The sequence below is a fragment of the Oncorhynchus kisutch genome, unplaced genomic scaffold, assembly GCF_002021735.2.
Source record: "Oncorhynchus kisutch isolate 150728-3 unplaced genomic scaffold, Okis_V2 Okis01b-Okis20b_hom, whole genome shotgun sequence".
NCBI lineage: Eukaryota > Metazoa > Chordata > Actinopteri > Salmoniformes > Salmonidae > Oncorhynchus > Oncorhynchus kisutch.
In genome coordinates, this window is record NW_022261978.1 from 1,576,350 (window position 1) to 1,595,624 (window position 19,275).

General features: G+C 46.7%; 2 protein-coding genes across 4 annotated transcripts in view; one reads left to right on the plus strand and one right to left on the minus strand.

The window, feature by feature from the left end:
• hoga1 (4-hydroxy-2-oxoglutarate aldolase 1) overlaps window positions 1-4,022 on the minus strand; it is a 17,508-nt gene extending 13,486 nt beyond the window's left edge. Inside the window, exon 1 of one of the 2 annotated variants that reach the window (XM_020469359.2) lies at window positions 866-4,022. In XM_020469359.2, the coding sequence (XP_020324948.1) occupies window positions 866-1,100 (235 nt within the window). In that variant the 5' untranslated portion in view covers window positions 1,101-4,022. The remainder of the gene's footprint in view (window positions 1-865) is intronic. The other variant, XM_020469360.2, reaches the window with a different exon arrangement.
• LOC109876935 (metal transporter CNNM1) lies at window positions 3,587-18,933 on the plus strand. Of its 2 annotated transcripts, XM_031811257.1 has the most exons (10): window positions 3,587-5,044; window positions 11,401-11,544; window positions 12,353-12,493; window positions 12,862-13,031; window positions 13,861-13,951; window positions 14,185-14,330; window positions 14,913-15,153; window positions 16,631-16,735; window positions 16,894-17,001; window positions 18,270-18,933. In XM_031811257.1, exons 1-10 carry the CDS (start codon window positions 3,610-3,612, stop codon window positions 18,347-18,349), a joined length of 2,661 nt encoding a protein of 886 aa, XP_031667117.1. In that variant the 5' UTR covers window positions 3,587-3,609; the 3' UTR covers window positions 18,350-18,933. The 2 variants fall into 2 exon arrangements, with proteins under 2 accessions (XP_031667117.1, XP_031667118.1); XM_031811258.1 differs by lacking the exons at window positions 16,631-16,735; window positions 16,894-17,001; window positions 18,270-18,933 and adding an exon at window positions 15,226-16,591.
• Window positions 18,934-19,275: the final 342 nt, after the last annotated feature.

Genomic DNA, 19,275 nt, shown 5'->3' on the forward strand with positions numbered 1-19,275 from the left:
TGTGTGCCCCCGCACATTGGCTAACCGGGCTATCTGCATTGTGTCCCACCACCCACCAGCCCCTTTTATGCTACTGCTACTCTCTGTTCATCTTATATGCACAGTTACTTTAACCACATCTACATGTACATAATAACTCAATAAGCCTGACTAACAGGTGTCTGTATATCGCCTCGCTACTGTTAAAGCCTTGCTACTCTTATTTCAAATGTCTTTCTACTGTTGTTTTATTTCTTTACTTACTTACACACACACACACACACATACCTTTTTTGGCACCATTGGTTAGAGCCTGTAAGTCAGCATTTCACTGTAAGGTCTACTACACCTGTTGTATTCGGCGCACGTGACAAATCAACTTTGATTTGATCCAAGACGTGAAAGAACAGCGCCTAGCCCTGAAACGTCAGTATACAGGAAAACGCGACTGACCGTGGGAATCGGCCAGAGGGCACCAAACACCCTCCACTGGGGACTATACAATATATTGTACCTTGCCTGCAAACGTGCACCTCTGTCGGACCTTGCCCCTGGGCCTGGCCCCTAACCAAATAAACTGGCTGACTGTGTATATGACAAACACGAGGCCACCGACACGACCACGGTACTACCTTCTCAACGCAATATATAGGTTTAATTGTCACAATTAGGCTATAGGCTACTATTAGGACACTTACGTCGGGAAACGCAATATCTTTAGACTACATGGACTAATATGCATACAAAATAATTACATGTATGATCTTCTGATCATGTCGTCTTCATTTTCATAATTCATTTCGATTTGCAAAGAAGACAGTGCAACAACTTGAACCAGGATAAACCAGTCAGTCATTGCAGAAAATACTTTGTAAATTGTAATTACCTTTGAAAGGAATCTTTGCATACTTCTGCAGGTTTTCATCCAGTTTCTGATAGTCCACGTCCTCTTTCTGAGTGAACGGCGTGGCTATTGGCGGGTAGATCCCCCCGATGTCCACTCTCTGTCCAGCCGCCGCGCTTTGGGTTCGGCTCTGGGTCCTAGTTGGCTTCCACAGCACAGAGGCACCACGTCTACACACTGCTGGACCGACAGTTCGGAGAGTTTTGACACCGAACATTGTGTCAAATGGAACGGCTGTATTTCGGCTGCAGAAGCGGGTGGGTTGACAAGGTACGGTGGCCGACACCAACAGATGTTGCACAGACTATGCCAGCCCAGTTAATATGCAACGACGCTCTCTAAATATTGACAAAACGTTCAGGGGGTTTGACATTTTCCCAGCTTTGGAAATCAGGTGGCCTTCCTCAGCGAGTCTAGTAAATACAGTACGTTACCCATGTTTATTCTATGGGCTACAGGGCGAGCTGTGGGCTCCCAAGAATATAGGCCTAAACTCTCCAAAAGTTGCCGATCTCTATACACATTCACTTCAATATTACTATTCGGACATTCTCATTTGCACATTGAATTAAGACAAACCGGTGAATAAAATATTAGCATTTCAGTGGGGTGTAGGACCTAAGCAACTTTCAAGCTGGTTAGGCTGCAGCGCAGGCTTGCTTCAGTTTTGGCAGAGATGAAGAGGTAAAGAGAGGCCCAACTCGGAGGAAAGTCGGTCTCCCTCCAGCAGGTGACGTTTTTTTCGCACACCAAGCAAGGAGTTTTTGTTTTGTCGGTCAATGAGTGTCGAATTTGGTCAACAACAAACAATGAAGGGCTTATTAACCTCCCGTGTGCTACGCGACGTTTATTTGATTGAATAGACATTTTGAAACGCTTAAGTTGTTAGAGTGTGCTGATATAAGTAGGACACGTGACATCACCGCCATTTAGAGAAAAACCACTTTATATCGCAGTTGTCTCGAGATGGCTATGCATATTCATGGTATGAGGCAAGTGGCATAGAGTCTCTCCATTGAACACAGGCGGTTGACGTCAACAACCATCATTGAATATTCAAAAGAGTATTAAAATGAGATGTAGCCATCCACTAATCTAAAGAAAGATGAGTATTTTTGATGTTTAGAAAAACAAACCTCAGAAAGTAGGCTACTTACCGATATGAGTGATAATGTTTTTGTTAAATGACCAAATCTCGCATACTATATCCATATGCAAATCATAACGTTTCTTTGGAACCTGGGTGATGTCATTTATTATGAGGGCAATGGATCATGAATCTATAGAATATGTGATATTACTACAGCTATGACCAGGGCTTCAATCAGTTATAGGTAAAGATGGATAGATTATCATGAATTATTGTTAGTACACATATTATCATATGTTGTACAATACCGCCGTCTTCTGGAGATTATCGCCGATATATTACAATCATGATATTATGACGACACACAAGACAACTCAAAAGTGATCCACGTTGAAATCCCAATAGTCCTAATTCACATAATGATATTGCTTCACATCAGATTACTTTGCATAATGTCTTTAAAAATATACATATTATTAATATTATCCTCAAACTATACCAGGTACTGGTTCTAGGTATGCTCTTAGAAAAAGGGGTTATTTAGGGTTCTCTATGGAACCTTTAGGGGTTCCATACATGAAGCAAGCGATATAACCCTTTTTGGTTCTATATAGAACCTTTGTGTAGTCTGGAGGCATAATCACCATTCTGAGCATGGTCTGTGTGTCTGAAAGAGTCCTGGCCTTGGCGCTGATCAGGGAGAGCTGTTTACTGAGCCAGGCTGTGCCTCGGCCAACTCTACACAACAATATACTGCTCCTCAGCCTTTTGTTCATGTATGAGAGGGGGGGGGGGGAGCGAATGAGGGAGATAGGTAGGATAAAGAGAGAATTGGGAGAGAAACAGGCAGAGCGCGAGCGAGAAAGAGATGCAGAGTGGGAGACAGGGTGAGAGGGAGAGAGATAATAGTTTCATAAAAGCCACATCCGATCCACGACATTCTTTCAGCAGTTATTTTTGTTTCCATTCCGTCTGCCCAGAAAGTGTTGTTATGGGAATATAACAGAGAGACAGACAGACATACCAGTAGGATGACTACGCTGTTTACGTAATTATAAACCCACTGAACAAAAACATAGACATCTTTGGAATGATGTTTTTGTAGGTGCAGTGCAGGTAGTAGCATATTTGTCCGTGCGTAAAAACAGATTCAGTTTGGGTGTAGAGAGTAGAACAGCTAGACAGAGTGGGGGGGTTGATAAGGAATCTGATCATTAAGTCTTATTATATTTACCACTGGAGAATTACTGGGGAAGCAATCTGGAATGGAAACTTCCTGTGTCCTGTTTCTGTGTGTCTCAGTACGTGTGTCTCAGTATGTGTGCCTATTGGCATTTGTAGCTGGCATCTTCGTGCAAAATTGCATTACGTCACTACATAATTCTGGTGAATTCTCTCGCCCACCAAAACAAGGACTTGACTACAGGCGGCCAGCCAGCCACCCGCCCCGTTAACTGCATGGTGTAGTAGAGTAGAGAAGCATCATCAGCATCAACAACAACAACACCGGGAAATGCAGCTGCTGTAAAGGAACTGGTCCCCCACCCACCACCGGCAGATGGAGTGTGAGCGCGCCACCGCCACGTGACTCGGTCGGTTCGCATCTGTAGTGTGGCGGAGAATCTCACTCTGCATCATGGCTGCGGAAGATGTAGCTGCCCGGTCCCGAACCGCCCCCCTCTTCCCCAGGGTACCCTTCTCCCCAGCCCGGCTGCTGTTCCTCTCTCTCCTCTCCCTCTGCCTCATCCCCTCCCCGTCCCTCGCCCTGCTCGGCTTCCGTCCGGAGGAGACCGGGGGAGAGCTGTCCGTGGACGACGGGGTGCTGAAAGCCACGGAGGGAACCCGCTTCATGCTGCGGGTCTACTACGCCTCATCCCCACAGAGGCTCAACCGGACCGCTGGGGCCAGAGCCAACGCCGCTCCCTGGATAGCATTCATCGAGGAGCCGAGGCCGGGGAGAGAGGGGCAGGTCCACCCGAAGCGGAATATGTGCATGGATAAAAACGCCAGGAGCTCGGATATTGAGATCTTGGGCTCTTTCAAGTCCGCTTCGAGTCAGAACTCCGTGTTGGTGGAAGTATTGGCTAAGAACCTGCGCAGGGGAGAGAAGATGAAGTACTATTCGATTTGCGCCTTCGACGGGTCCAAATGGGAACACTACCGGACCCGGGATTTCTGGGTCGCCGTGGTGGAGCGCGGGGCCGAACCGGACCTCTGGCTTCAAGTGTTAGTATCGGTTCTGTTACTGGCCCTCTCGGCGCTCTTCAGTGGCCTGAACCTCAGTCTGCTGGCGCTGGACCCAGTGGAGCTCCAGGTTCTGCAGAACAGCGGCACGGACAAGGAGCAGAAATACGCGAGGAAAATCGAGTCCGTGCGGCGGCACGGTAACTACGTCCTGTGCACTTTGCTGCTGGGCAACGCGCTGATCAACGCGGCGCTCGCAGTGTGGATGTGTCAGATCCTGGGGATGACCTGGTTCTCCACCATTATCTGCGCCTTTGGGATCTTTTTCATTGGGGAGATCCTGCCACACTCTGTTGCGTCGCGGCACGGCCTGGCCATTGCGTCCAAAACCATCTGGGTAACCCGTCTTCTCATGGTTCTCTCCTTCCCCATCTCCTACCCCATCAGTAAACTCCTCGACTTCATCCTCCACCAGGAGATCAGTAACTTTTATACGCGGGAAAAACTCCTTGAGATGCTGCGCGTGACCGACCCGTACCACGACCTGGTTAAAGAGGAGCTCAACATCATACAGGGTGCGCTCGAGCTCCGGACCAAGACCGTAGAAGATGTTCTGACTCCGCTAACCGACTGCTTCATGCTCACCTCGGAAGCGGTGCTGGACTTCAACACCATGTCGGAGATTATGCAGAGCGGCTACACGCGCATCCCGGTGTTCGAAAACCTGCGGTCGAACATTGTGGATATTCTGTTCGTGAAGGACTTGGCGTTCGTTGACCCGGATGACTGTACCCATCTGAAGACCATAACACAGTTCTATAAACACCCCATGCACTGTGTGTTCAACGACACCAAACTGGACGCCATGCTGGAGGAGTTCAAGAAGGGTAAGGAGGGGGGGGGGACGTAAGATCACCCAAGAAACTCTAGAAAAGATAGTATGATGATTGTGTGTCTCTCCTCTCACTCTCTCTCTATCTTTCCTTTACTCCCTCCCTCTCTCTGGCTCCATCCCACTCCCCCCCTCTCTCTCGCCCCCCCCTATCCTCTCTCTCCCTTCTTGGCCGAGTCACTGGTTTAAGCTCCTATTGTTAATTTCCATAGACTACACCAGTTTACATGTCGGGCCAACCAGTGTCAACGTAGTGATATAAAGTAACTTCAGTGAGATTCTCTCTGTGGAAATAACGGTTGTCTGCTCATAAGAGGCGCTGTACCATAGTGTGACTAACAGGGACATCCCATCCCAGTGATAGTCTACTACACAGGGAATAGGGTGGCGTTTGGAATACAGCCTTGGATATAGCCTATTCCTTATGGGCAATTTATGATGATATGGGCAGGTAAGGTGGCTTGGTGGGTGTGTCTCCTGTTGACCAATAGCAGGGCGCCATGTTGCCATGTGGTCTGTGTCTGTTTATGGGGGAAGAAGGCAGTGTCAGCGTTTCTCATGTTGTTGCATGCAGAGGCTGTGCTAGAGAAACACATGAAGGACACCTTCAGTAGATGTATGTGTTTACACTGTCTCAACCCGTATTCATAAAGCATCTCAGAGAAGTAGTGCTGATCTTGGGTCAGTTTCTCCTTTTAGATCACATAATGAATTAGATTACATGGACAAGAGGGACCTGATCCTAGATCAGCACTCAGTATAATCCACACAAACGAATAGATAACAAAACAGTGTGTGTGTGTGTGTGTTTAAGAGAGAGCGTTTTGAATTGAATTGAGAGCACAAGCTTGACAGAGAGACAGAGGGATGAGAATGTCATGGTGACAGAGACAGAGAGAGACATAAAAGGCTGTTATCTTTAGAATGTCCTTTCCTGTCATGACACCCCCTCCCCTCTCTCCCTCCACCCATCCATCGCTCCGCCCCCCAGAGAGAAGACATTAAATATTCAGAGAACACTTTCGCCCTCTTTCCCTCCCTCCCTCCCTTCATCTGTCCTCTGTGATGCTGCATTCAACACAGCCACCGAGTGTGTGTGTGTGTGTGAGAGAGAGAGAGAGAGAGAGAGAGGCCATGACTGTGTGTGGTGATGCTGCAACCCCATTTAGTCAAACCAAAACAGAAATCAGCAAAGCGCCAGTACAACAGACTACTCCCTCCCTCCCTACCACAGTGTCTGTAGCCTTTATAAGCAAGTGCACAAGAGTGTATTCCAACACTGAACTAAAGCCTAGAGACACTAGGTGTGGGAGCTGAGCTAAAGCCTAGAGACACTAGGTGTGGGAGCTGAGCTAAAGCCTAGAGACACTAGGTGTGGGAGCTGAGCTAAAGCCTAGAGACACTAGGTGTGGGAGCTGAGCTAAAGCCTAGAGACACTAGGTGTGGGAGCTGAGCTAAAGCCTAGAGGCACTAGGTGTGGGAGCTGAGCTAAAGCCTAGAGACACTAGGTGTGGGAGCTGAGCTAAAGCCTAGAGACACTAGGTGTGGGAGCTGAGCTAAAGCCTAGAGACACTAGGTATGGGAGCTGAGCTAAAGCCTAGAGACATTAGGTGTGGGAGCTGAGCTAAAGCCTAGAGACACTAGGTGTTGGAGCTGATCTAAAGCCTAGAGACACTAGGTGTGGGAGCTGAGCTAAAGCCTAGAGACACTAGGTGTGGGAGCTGAGCTAAAGCCTAGAGGCACTAGGTGTGGGAGCTGAGCTAAAGCCTAGAGGCACTAGGTGTGAGAGCTGAGCTAAAGCCTAGAGGCACTAGGTGTGGGAGCTGAGCTAAAGCCTAGAGGCACTAGGTGTGGGATCTGAGCTAAAGCCTAGAGACACTAGGTGTGGGAGCTGAGTATCACATCAAACCAAACATTGAAATAGCATGTGTGTAAGAGCTGTTAATGTGCTGCTAGACCCAACTCTGACAGAATATCTCTCTCTCTCTCTCTCTCTCAATTCAATTCAAGGGCTTTATTGGCATGGGAAACATGTGTTAACATTGCCAAAGCAAGTGAGGTAGACAACATACAAAGTGAATATATAAAGTGAAAAACAACAAAAATTAACAATAAACATTACACATACAGAAGTTTCAAAACAGTAAAGACATTACAAATGTCATATTATATATATATACAGTGTTTTAACAATGTACAAATGGTTAAAGGACACAAGATAAAATAAATAAGCATAAATATGGGTTGTATTTACAATGGTGTTTGTTCTTCACTGGTTGCCCTTTTCTCGTGGCAACATGTCACAAATCTTGCTGCTGTGATGGCACACTGTGGAATTTCACCCAGTAGATATGGGAGTTTTTCAAAATTGGATTTGTTTTCAAATTCTTTGTGGATCTGTGTAATCTGAGGGAAATATGTCTCTCTAATATGGTCATACATTGGGCAGGAGGTTAGGAAGTGCAGCTCAGTTTCCACCTCATTTTGTGGGCAGTGAGCACATAGCCTGTCTTCTCTTGAGAGCCATGTCTGCCTACGGCAGCCTTTCTCAATAGCAAGGCTATGCTCACTGAGTCTGTACATAGTCAAAGCTTTCCTTAATTTTGGGTCAGTCACAGTGGTCAGGTATTCTGCTGCCGTGTACTCTCTGTGTAGGGCCAAATAGCATTCTAGTTTGCTCTGTTTTTTTGTTAATTCTTTCCAATGTGTCAAGTAATTATCTTTTTGTTTTCTCATGATTTGGTTGGGTCTAATTGTGCTGCTGTCTCTCTCTTCCTTTCTTTCTCTCTCTCTCTCCCTCTCTCTCTCTCTCTCTCTCTCTCTCTCTCTCTCTCTTCCTTTCTCTCTCTCTCTCTCTCTTCCTTTCTCTCTCTCTCTCTCTTCCTTTCTCTCTCTCTCTCTCTCTTCCTTCTCTCTCTCTCTCTCTTCCTTTCTCTCTCTCTCTCTCTCTCTCTTCCTTTCTCTCTCTCTCTCTCTCTCTTCCTTTCTCTCTCTCTTCCTTTCTCTCTCTCTCTCTCTCTCTTCCTTTCTCTCTCTCTCTCTCTCTCCTCTTCTCTCTCTCTCTCTCTCTCTCTCTCTCTCTCTCTCTTCTCTCTCTCTCTCTCTCTCTCCTCTCTCTCTCTCTCTTCCTTTCTTTCTCTCTCTCTCTCTCTCTTCCTTTCTTTCTTTCTCTCTCTCTCTCTCTCTCTCTCTTCCTTTCTCTCTCTCTCTCTCTCTCTCTCTCTCTCTCTCTTCCTTTCTTTCTCTCTCTCTCTCTCTCTCTTCCTTTCTTTCTCTCTTCCTTTCTTTCTCTCTCTCTCTCTCTCTCTCTCTCTCTTCCTTTCTTTCTCTCTTCCTTTCTTTCTCTCTCTCTCTCTCTCTTCCTTTCTCTCTCTCTCTCTCTCTCTCTCTCTCTCTCTCTCTCTCTCTCTCTCTCTCTCTCTCTCTCTCTCTCTCTCTCTCTCTCTCTCTCTCTCTCTCTCTCTCTCTCTCTCTCTCTCTCTCTCTCTCTCTCTCTCTCTCTCTCTCTCTTCCTTTCTTTCTCTCTCTCTCTTTTTCTTTCTCTCTCTTTTCCATTCTCTCTCTTTCCCTCTTTCTCTCTCTCTTTTCCTCTCACTCTCTTTCTCTCATTCTCTCTCTCTTTCTTTCTCTCCCTCTTTCTCACTCTCTCCCCCAGTCAGAGTGAGACACAGTCAGAGTGAGAGACAGCCAGAGTGGGCAAAGAGAGGGGAGCACAGTAGGAACAGCAAGGAGATCTCTTGTGGACGCTGTTGGGGGGCTGCAGCTGTGTGTGTGTGTGAGAGAGAAAGAGAGGGTAGCTGCAGCTGTGTTCAAGGATGTGTGTTAGGTGTTGACTGTGTTACATAATGGCTGATGATGTAATCTTCAGCTGCTGGTGTCTGCAGTGCAGTCTCTCTCTCACTCTTCCTCTCTCTCTGTCTCTCTGTCCCCTCCCTCTCTCTCCAGGGGGAGCCCTGAGCAGTCTCTGTACAACTCAATCACCCTGCACGCCCCCTAACACCCCCTACCCCCTCCAACCCCTACCTCCCCTCTATTCTCCTCCTCCCTCTTCTTCTCCTCTCCTCACTCATTCACAAACAAACACAATGAACCAGCCTCCCATTCCTTCCATCTAAATCACCATCTCACAGAACCTTTAACATCAACAAACAGTAGCAGAAATAGACCATATCTAACTAACAAATCAACTAGACTGTTTATCTTAAACGATTCCCCATTTACTCTGGCTGTGTCTCTAATAATACCCCCCTGTTACCATGGAGATTACCCCCCCCCCCCCCCCAAATAGTGCATCCCAAATGGCACCCAGTTTGATTGTTTCCCTCTCTCGTTCTCTGTGGGCCCTGGTGCACTAAATAGGAAATAGGGTGCAGCTGTGCATCATCCCTCTGCTGGGAAGATTGGCGTCACTAGGGCCTCCTGGGTATTGGTGTGTCACTGGGCGATGACCCAGGAGTGTGTATTCTCTAGAAACCAAACGGAAGCACACTGAACAAAACGGGGAGGGTTCTTTTTTCCATTTCCAAATGTTGTGCAATGAGTTGCTACGGTGTGCTCTAATGAATACACCCCCCTGTTGTGTTTCTACTAGATCGCTTACTGCTTCTATTCCTGTGGCCTCATGGTAGATGTAGTCTGTGTGTTTGTGTTTCAGTGACACTCTGATCCAGAGAGACTTACAGTTAGTGAGTCATTTAGCAGACACTCTGATCCAGAGAGACTTACAGTTAGTGAGTCATTTAGCAGACACTCTGATCCAGAGAGACTTACAGTTAGTGAGTCATTTAGCAGACACTCTGATCCAGAGAGACTTACAGTTAGTGAGTCATTTAGCAGACGCTCTGATCCAGAGAGACTTACAGTTAGTGAGTCATTTAGCAGACACTCTGATCCAGAGAGACTTACAGTTAGTGAGTCATTTAGCAGACGCTCTGATCCAGAGAGACTTACAGTTAGTGAGTCATTTAGCAGACACTCTGATCCAGAGAGACTTACAGTTAGTGAGTCATTTAGCAGACACTCTGATCCAGAGAGACTTACAGTTAGTGAGTCATTTAGCAGACACTCTGATCCAGAGAGACTTACAGTTAGTGAGTCATTTAGCAGACGCTCTGATCCAGAGAGACTTACAGTTAGTGAGTCATTTAGCAGACACTCTGATCCAGAGAGACTTACAGTTAGTGAGTCATTTAGCAGACACTCTGATCCAGAGAGACTTACAGTTAGTGAGTCATTTAGCAGATACTTACAGTTAGTGAGTCATTTAGCAGACACTCTGATCCAGAGAGACTTACAGTTAGTGAGTCATTTAGCAGACACTGATCCAGAGAGACTTACAGTTAGTGAGTCATTTAGCAGACACTCTGATCCAGAGAGACTTACAGTTAGTGAGTCATTTAGCAGACACTCTGATCCAGAGAGACTTACAGTTAGTGAGTCATTTAGCAGACGCTCTGATCCAGAGAGACTTACAGTTAGTGAGTCATTTAGCAGACACTCTGATCCAGAGAGACTTACAGTTAGTGAGTCATTTAGCAGACACTCTGATCCAGAGAGACTTACAGTTAGTGAGTCATTTAGCAGACACTCTGATCCAGAGAGACTTACAGTTAGTGAGTCATTTAGCAGACGCTCTGATCCAGAGAGACTTACAGTTAGTGAGTCATTTAGCAGACACTCTGATCCAGAGAGACTTACAGTTAGTGAGTCATTTAGCAGACACTCTGATCCAGAGAGACTTACAGTTAGTGAGTCATTTAGCAGATACTTACAGTTAGTGAGTCATTTAGCAGACACTCTGATCCAGAGAGACTTACAGTTAGTGAGTCATTTAGCAGATACTTACAGTTAGTGAGTCATTTAGCAGACACTCTGATCCAGAGAGACTTACAGTTAGTGAGTCATTTAGCAGACACTGATCCAGAGAGACTTACAGTTAGTGCATTCATCTTATGATAGCTAGGTGAGACAACCACATCACAGTCATAGTAAGTACATTTTCCCTCAACAAAGTATTTATCAGTAAAGTCAGTGTTAGTAGGAGAAGACAAGTGCCTTTCTTTGTTCGTTTATTTATCTCCTTAGGAACATGTCAAGGGAGATCTGTTGACTCCACCAATTGGTTTTCCTCTCTTGCTATTCCCCTTTCCTCAGACCCCATTCACGTAGTTAGATCCCTTTACACAGCCAGAATAAATACGTTTAAATACATACATGCTTTTGTATATACTAAAAAATGACATTGTTTTATGTTGGAGTTTCACCTCCCACATAGTCTATCCCCTCCATGTTTGTTAGCTAAGTCCCACAGGTTAGGGTAGTATTAGGATGTCATATCCTGTCTCTCTACAGGCAAGTCCCACCTGGCCATCGTCCAGCGGGTCAACAACGAGGGTGAGGGTGACCCCTTTTATGAGGTCATGGGCATCGTGACCCTGGAGGACGTTATAGAGGAGATCATCAAGTCAGAGATACTGGACGAGACTGACCTCTACAGTACGTACACACACGCGCGCACACGCACGCACGCACGCACGCACGCACACACACACACAATACTGCTGATTCTCAATGTGTGTGTGTGTCGGTGTGTGTGTGCACCTGCATTTGCGTCCATCCATGTGTGTGTCTCACCCTACATCTGATAACTTCTCTCGAAGTGTCTCCCTCTACAGCTGATAACCTCTCTCTAAGTGTCTCCCTCTACATCCGATAACCTCTCTAAGTATCTCCCTCTACAGATGATAACCTCTCTAGGTGTTGTCTTCCTCTACAGCTGATAACCGTTCTAAGTGCTGTCTCCCTCTACAGCTGATAACCTCTCTAAGTGTTGTCTTCCTCTACAGCTGATAACCTCTAAGTGTTGTCTTCCTCTACAGCTGATAACCTCTCTAAGTGTTGTCTCACTCTACAGCTGATAACCTCTCTAAGTGTTGTCTTCCTCTACAGCTGATAACCTCTCTAAGTGTTGTCTTCCTCTACAGCTGATAACCTCTCTAAGTGCTGTCTCCCTCTACAGCTGATAACCACTCTAAGTGTTGTCTCCCTCTACAGCTGATAACCTCTCTAAGTGTTGTGTCTCCCTCTACAGCTGATAACCTCTCTAAGTGTTGTCTCCCTCTACAGCTGATAACCTCTCTAAGTGTTGTCTCCCTCTACAGCTGATAACCTCTCTAAGTGTTGTCTCCCTCTACAGCTGATAACCTCTCTAAGTATTGTCTTCCTCTACAGCTGATAACCTCTCTAAGTGTTGTGTCTCCCTCTACAAGCTGATAACCTCTCTAAGTGTTGTCTCCCTCTACAGCTGATAACCGTTCTAAGCGTCGTGTTTCTCACCATGAGAGGAAGCAGCAGGACTTCTCCATCTTTAAGCTGTCGGAGAACGAGATGAAGGTGAAGATCTCTCCCCAGCTCCTCCTCGCCACGCACCGCTTCCTCTCCACAGGTAGGCCCACTGTGATGTCACTTCCTGTCAACTGTGAGGTCACTTCCTGAGTGTTAAATAATGAAATATTTCATCTCTGTGGAAGTAAGTTGTTCTCAATTTGAGGCCTGGTTTAAAACAACCCGTTGAATAGTAAAGCATGTTTACCAGTTATTACAAATGACCTTTTTCTTATTACTTTTCCACTGACTCTCTCATGTCTTCCTCTCTATCCCTCTTTCATCTCTCCCCTTTTACTACCCTCTCCTCCTACCTCTTCTATTCCTCACTCTCTCTCTTTCCCCTCCCTCCCTCCCTCCCTCCCTCCCTCCCTCCCTCCCTCCCTCCCTCCCTCCCTCCCTCCCTCCCTCCCTCCCTCCCTCCTGTAGAGGTGGAGCCCTTCAAGCCAGCCCACCTATCAGAGAAGATCTTACTGCGTCTCATTAAACACCCCAGTGTGGTCCAGGAGCTGAGCTACGATGACAAGAACAAACTGGCTCCACAGCACTTCTTGTTTCAGAGAAACAAACCTGTTGACTACTTCATCCTGTTACTACAGGTATAAACGCCAGCAATAATTGTCCCTTAGCGATAAATCAAATTGATTTGATGTATGTTATTGATAGGAGAGTAGAGAACCGACAGGACAGTGAGGAGATAAGTGTGTCAAAGCAGAAAAGGATTCGATCCCACACAGAGAGACGCAGAGTGGACAAATCAATAGGAACACCTTGCTAATATTGAGTTACACCTCCTTTTGCCCTCAGAACAGCCTCAATTCATCGAGGCATGTACGAGGTGTCGAAAGCGTTCCACAGGGATGCTGGTCCATGTTGACTCCAGTGCTTCCCACAGTTGGCTGGACGTCCTTTTGGTGGTGGAACATTCTTGATACACACCGGAACTGTTGAGCGTGAACAACCCAGCAGCGTTGCTGTTCTTGACTCAAACCGGTGCGCCTGGCGCCTACTACCCGTTCAAAGGCACTTAACTATGTCGTCTTGCCCAGTCACCCTCTGAACGGCACACATTCACCCTCTGAACCTCACACATTCACCCTCTGAACGGCACACATACACAGTCCATGTCTCAAAGCTTAAACATCCATCTATAACCCGTCTCCTCCCCTTCATCTACACTGATTGAAGTGGATTTAACAAGGGAAATCAATAAGGGATTATAGCTTTAACCTGGATTCACCTGGTCAGTCTGTGTCATGGAAAGAGCAGGTGTTCCTAATGTGTTCTACCCTCAGTGTATATCATGTGCTGCAGGTGGAGGTGCTGGCTGCTACAACAACCCTGGTTTTATATATAGCTTGGCATTTCTAGAATATGGCTTAGACACAAATCAGGGAACTTGACCATTTCTCTGTCCTGTGTGTCCAGGGTCGTGTGGAGGTGGAGTTTGGTAAAGAGGCACTGAGGTTTGAGAACGGAGCGTTCACCTACTATGGGGTGCCTGCCATCATGCCCACAGGTAACTGGCTCATCGCTCACTCACTCACTCACTCACTCACTCACTCACTCACTCACTCACTCACATTAGCACATGAATATAGAGAAACAGCCTGAGCACATTACAAGCTCAAAGAAAACAAAACGTTTCATGAGAAACATAACAGATGACATCATCTGGACTGTCCCATTGCATAGACCAGGTAGAACACTATCTCATCCCTGTCTGACTCATTACCATCCTGTATGATTCAGTCCACAGATCCCCCTCCCGTAGCAGTGGTCTGGACCGGTCTGACTCTATGCTGTATGGGGGCAGTCTGGGCCAACTCAACGGAGGGGGGAGCGTCTACCTGCCTGACTACTCTGTTAGGCAGCTCACACACCTGCAGATCATTAAGGTAGGCCTACCTAGACTACGGTACGGTACAGCCCCGCCCACCTCACGTTACCTGGATACACCTGCTCCAACACCATTTGGGGGACCTTGGCTCATTGCGCTCTAGCGTCTCCATGTGGCTGGCCGAGCGCCTGCAGGCTGACTACGTCCATCAGTTGAACGGTGTTTCCTCCGACACATTGGCGCGACTGGCTTCCGGGTTAAGTGGGCGAGCGTTAAGGAGCGTGGTTTGGCGGGTCATGTTTTGGAGGACACCTGACTTGCCCTTCGCCTCTACCGAGTCCGTTGGGGAGTTGCAGTGATGAGACAAGATCGTAATTTAATTTGGGAGAGAAAGGAGGTCAAATAAAATAAATTTATAATAAAGGTCCCAAATAGCACCCTATTCTTTATACAGTGTACTACTTTATACATAGTCCTATGGTCCTTGGTCAAAAGTAGTGCACTTCATAGGAAAAAGTGTGTAATTTGTGATGCAACCTAGTAGCTTAGTCAGAGCTGTGGTACAGTACAGCCTCTAACTTCGACCTATGACTATTTATGACCTACGACCTTTCTTTGACCTTCGACTTCTAAACCCCAGATCACCCGTAGCCACTACCAGAACGCCCTGACAGCCACTCTGATGGACAGCTCCCCCCAGACCCCCGACACAGACGCCCGGCCCACAGACGGGAACACTCCCGACCTCCCTGTCCCGGAGCAGAGTGGAGACCACCTCCTCCCCCCCAGAGAGACCCGGCCCAGCTCGGCCAGAACCAGAGGACAGCAGTCCTCCGTCCCACACAGCACCTCTCTGCTCAACGAGAAGAACCGCATCGTCCGTAAGTCAACCATACTGGAGGAGGGAGGTAGAGAGAGAATAGACTTACTCCCTTTGCTTACTCCACCTACAGGCAGTAAATCAGACGGTCAGAACAGCCCCAGTGACTGTGTGTATCATAACTGTCCTGTCTCCCCCTACAGGCAGTAAATCAGACGGTCAGAACAGCCCCAGTGACTGTGTGTATCATAACTGTCCTGTCTCTCCCTACAGGCAGTAAATCAGACGGTCAGAACAGCCCCAGTGACTGTGTGTATCATAACTGTCCTGTCTCCCCCTACAGGCAGTAAATCAGACGGTCAGAACAGCCCCAGTGACTGTGTATCATAACTGTCCTGTCTCCCCCTACAGGCAGTAAATCAGACGGTCAAAACAGCCCCAGTGACTGTATATCATAACTGTCCTGTCTCCCCCTACAGGCAGTAAATCAGACGGTCAGAACAGCCCCAGTGACTGTGTGTATCATAACTGTCCTGTCTCTCCCTACAGGCAGTAAATCAGACGGTCAGAACAGCCCCAGTGACTGTGTGTATCATAACTGTCCTGTCTCCCCCTACAGGCAGTAAATCAGACGGTCAGAACAGCGCCAGTGACTGTGTGTATCATAACTGTCCTGTCTCCTCCCTACAGGCAGTAAATCAGACGGTCAGAACAGCCCCAGTGACTGTGTGTATCATAACTGTCCTGTCTCTCCCTACAGGCAGTAAATCAGACGGTCAGAACAGCCCCAGTGACTGTGTGTATCATAACTGTCCTGTCTCCTACCTACAGGCAGTAAATCAGACGGTCAGAACAGCCCCAGTGACTGTGTGTATCATAACTGTCCTGTCTCCTCCCTACAGGCAGTAAATCAGACGGTCAGAACAGCCCCAGTGACTGTGTGTATCATAACTGTCCTGTCTCTCCCTACAGGCAGTAAATCAGACGGTCAGAACAGCCCCAGTGACTGTGTGTATCATAACTGTCCTGTCTCCTCCCTACAGGCAGTAAATCAGACGGTCAGAACAGCCCCAGTGACTGTGTGTATCATAACTGTCCTGTCTCCTACCTACAGGCAGTAAATCAGACGGTCAGAACAGCCCCAGTGACTGTGTGTATCATAACTGTCCTGTCTCCTCCCTACAGGCAGTAAATCAGACGGTCAGAACAGCCCCAGTGACTGTGTGTATCATAACTGTCCTGTCTCCCCCTACAGGCAGTAAATCAGACGGTCAGAACAGCGCCAGTGACTGTGTGTATCATAACTGTCCTGTCTCCTCCCTACAGGCAGTAAATCAGACGGTCAGAACAGCCCCAGTGACTGTGTGTATCATAACTGTCCTGTCTCCTCCCTACAGGCAGTAAATCAGACGGTCAGAACAGCCCCAGTGACTGTGTGTATCATAACTGTCCTGTCTCCTCCCTACAGGCAGTAAATCAGATGGTCAGAACAGCCCCAGTGACTGTGTGTATCATAACTGTCCTGTCTCCCCCTACAGGCAGTAAATCAGACGGTCAGAACAGCCCCAGTGACTCCGTGTTCCTCAGGATGGATGAGATCTCGTACATCAGAGAGGAGCACTCAGAGAGGGACGGCACCAACGGTAAGAGAATACAGGGAGGAACAAAGGATGGGATGGAAGACTGGAGAATAAGGAGGATGTTGGTGATGAGGGAAGACATTTAACACAGAAACAACATCCACAGTTTACTATGGAGATTGATAACTCTCTCTCTCTCTCTCTCTCTCTCTCTCTCTCAGACACAGCCTCTGTTGCTATAGAAACGGACGCCCCCTCCTCTTTCATCAGTACTCTGTCTCTGAGTGGATCAGAGGACACACTGGGCAAGAAACTACTGCTCAAACTCAGTGAGTCACACACAGACCATACACAACATCCAGTACACACGCACACAAGCATGCAAAGACACACACACCTTTACTCTCTTGCATTCTAATACCTGTGTGACAATCCAATTGCCCACACACACATACAACCATTTAAATCTCAACCCAGCCACTGTGAAGGCACAAACCCAACAACCCCACGCCGTGTGTCCCCTCCACCGGTCATTTTGTCATGTTAGGATACGTCCCAAATGGCACTTCATTCCCATGGGTCCTGGTCAAAAGTAGTGCACTAAATAGGGAGTAGAGTATGCCATTTGGGATATAACAGTCTAAATCCTGAGCCTTTCTCTTTCCCTGCACCTCTGCTCCATGAACAGCTGTGTCCTAGCAACCAGTCATTCATTGGGCCCTGCCTCCCTCTGCCAAGAGGATTTTCTCTGGAGGCCCCCCTAACGGAACCCCTGGCCCCTCGCAGTGTGTGTACCACTCTGGCCCATCACTCTGACCTCCACAAAATCTCCCTCTCTCTCGCCCTCTCTCCCCTCTCTCTCTCTCCCTCTCACTCTCACACTCACATAGGAGAGCCAACTAGTGTGTTTCTCTCTTCTCTCTCACTGCTGAATGAGCTATGGAGAATGAATGTTAAGTGAGCCTCCCAAGTGGCACCCCATTCCCAAAGCTCTGTGGGTCCTGTTCAAAAGTAGTGCACTTAATAGGGAACAGTGTGCCAGTTGGGATGCAGACTGAGTGTTTCTCTGCTCAGTATCACAGAGCTACTTTAACTAAATTACTGTCCTAAACACCCCCCACCCCACGTGGTCCCTCTCTGAGCCAAAGAGCAGCAGAATGGTCTCTCTCATTTCAGTAAAAGGCTGAAACTGGACCAAAATCACAACACATTGCAGGAAATAAGCAATAAAAGCCCGGTCAGAAGTAGTGAACTAAATGCCATTTACAAAGTAGTTGTAATGACATTGTCTTTGTCCAATTCATTGATTCACAATTAATAGTATTAATGAAATGCAGATACTTTTTTGCAATTTACATTTATATATTTTCCATTTAAATGTATATTTATTTCAATAAAATGTTGATTTTTTTTCAATTAAATGTACATTTTTTTTTAAATAAAAATGTATGTTTCAGTTAGATGTATTTTTTCCATACATGGTTTTTCTCTGTTAAATGTAAACATTTTTTCAATTTAATATCTATATGTGTCAATATATATCTTTTTTTCAATGTATATATGTTTTTCAATGAAATGCATATTTATTTCTCCTCAGGTCACAAGAAGAGGAAAAAGTCTCGGGAAGGAGACAAGACACCTGAGGAGACATCGGAGCAGCCGCTGGTCAAGACCTAGCAGTGTGTGTGTGTTGTGTGTGTGTGTATATGGACTAACTCACACTATCATCAACAGCCTATTTCCCTCTTTTTGATCGTTTGTCAGACGTTTCTGCAACGTTTGTCAGACGTTCCAGTCACTAGTTGACCACTCTCAGATGTCCCAACCAACAGACATTCTAAAGGGAAACAGAAGGATATAACAGCACATAGAAAAGATAGACCTCATCTCCCCCTAACACCCCCACAGTCTCTGATCTTAGACCGAACCAAATGGGAGGAACTCACTGAACCAGCGGGACGGAAGCTACCATGTCATCATGAACCTGGGGGGGGGGGGGGGGTTCTTCTTGAATGTTTCATGTCGAAGTGGCTAATGGATTTGAAGACAAAGGATGTCAGGAGGTTTTTGGTTTAAGCCACTGTCACAATTTAATTCACCCCCCTCTTACAAAATAATTTAATTGGCCCTGTTGGAGCTGTGACAAGGAAACCAAAGACTATGTAGATATCATCAGTGCACAGAAGAATATTCACCATGCGCCATTATAAAGAGCTCATCCATTCCTTCTTCAGGTGGTTTTATGGATGCTGTATCACTTGTGTTATTTGATAGTGAATGTTTATTACTATTCTCTTCTGTCCTCTTTCCTATCTACTGTCTAATGGGGGAATCCTAGCGTTCACTTGAGTGGATTTTCATGCATTGATATCAATGGGAGACTTAAGTGAAAATTCTATTTAGGATTCACCCAGAAGTTGACTTGTCAGAATGGACTCATGCTATAGTGGTGTAAGGGGTTTAAAATGACTTGAGATGGTTTGGGGTTTGAATGCCTTACTAAAGAGAAAGTCTTCAATCAGCATGTTTTAGGTACTAGCTGAGCAACATGTAGATCTCTATTCTCTCAGCTAAACTGTTATCACAACTTCCTCAAACGGTGG

Bases quoted from the DNA above. Each gene is read 5' to 3' on its own strand.
- LOC109876935 (XM_031811257.1), top strand. From the start codon at position 3,610: ATGGCTGCGGAAGATGTAGCTGCCCGGTCCCGAACCGCCCCCCTCTTC. The intron at 12,494-12,861 runs GTAGGCCCACTG...TCCCTCCTGTAG, and splicing joins GCACCGCTTCCTCTCCACAG to AGGTGGAGCCCTTCAAGCCA. The intron at 14,331-14,912 runs GTAGGCCTACCT...TCTAAACCCCAG, and splicing joins CACACCTGCAGATCATTAAG to ATCACCCGTAGCCACTACCA.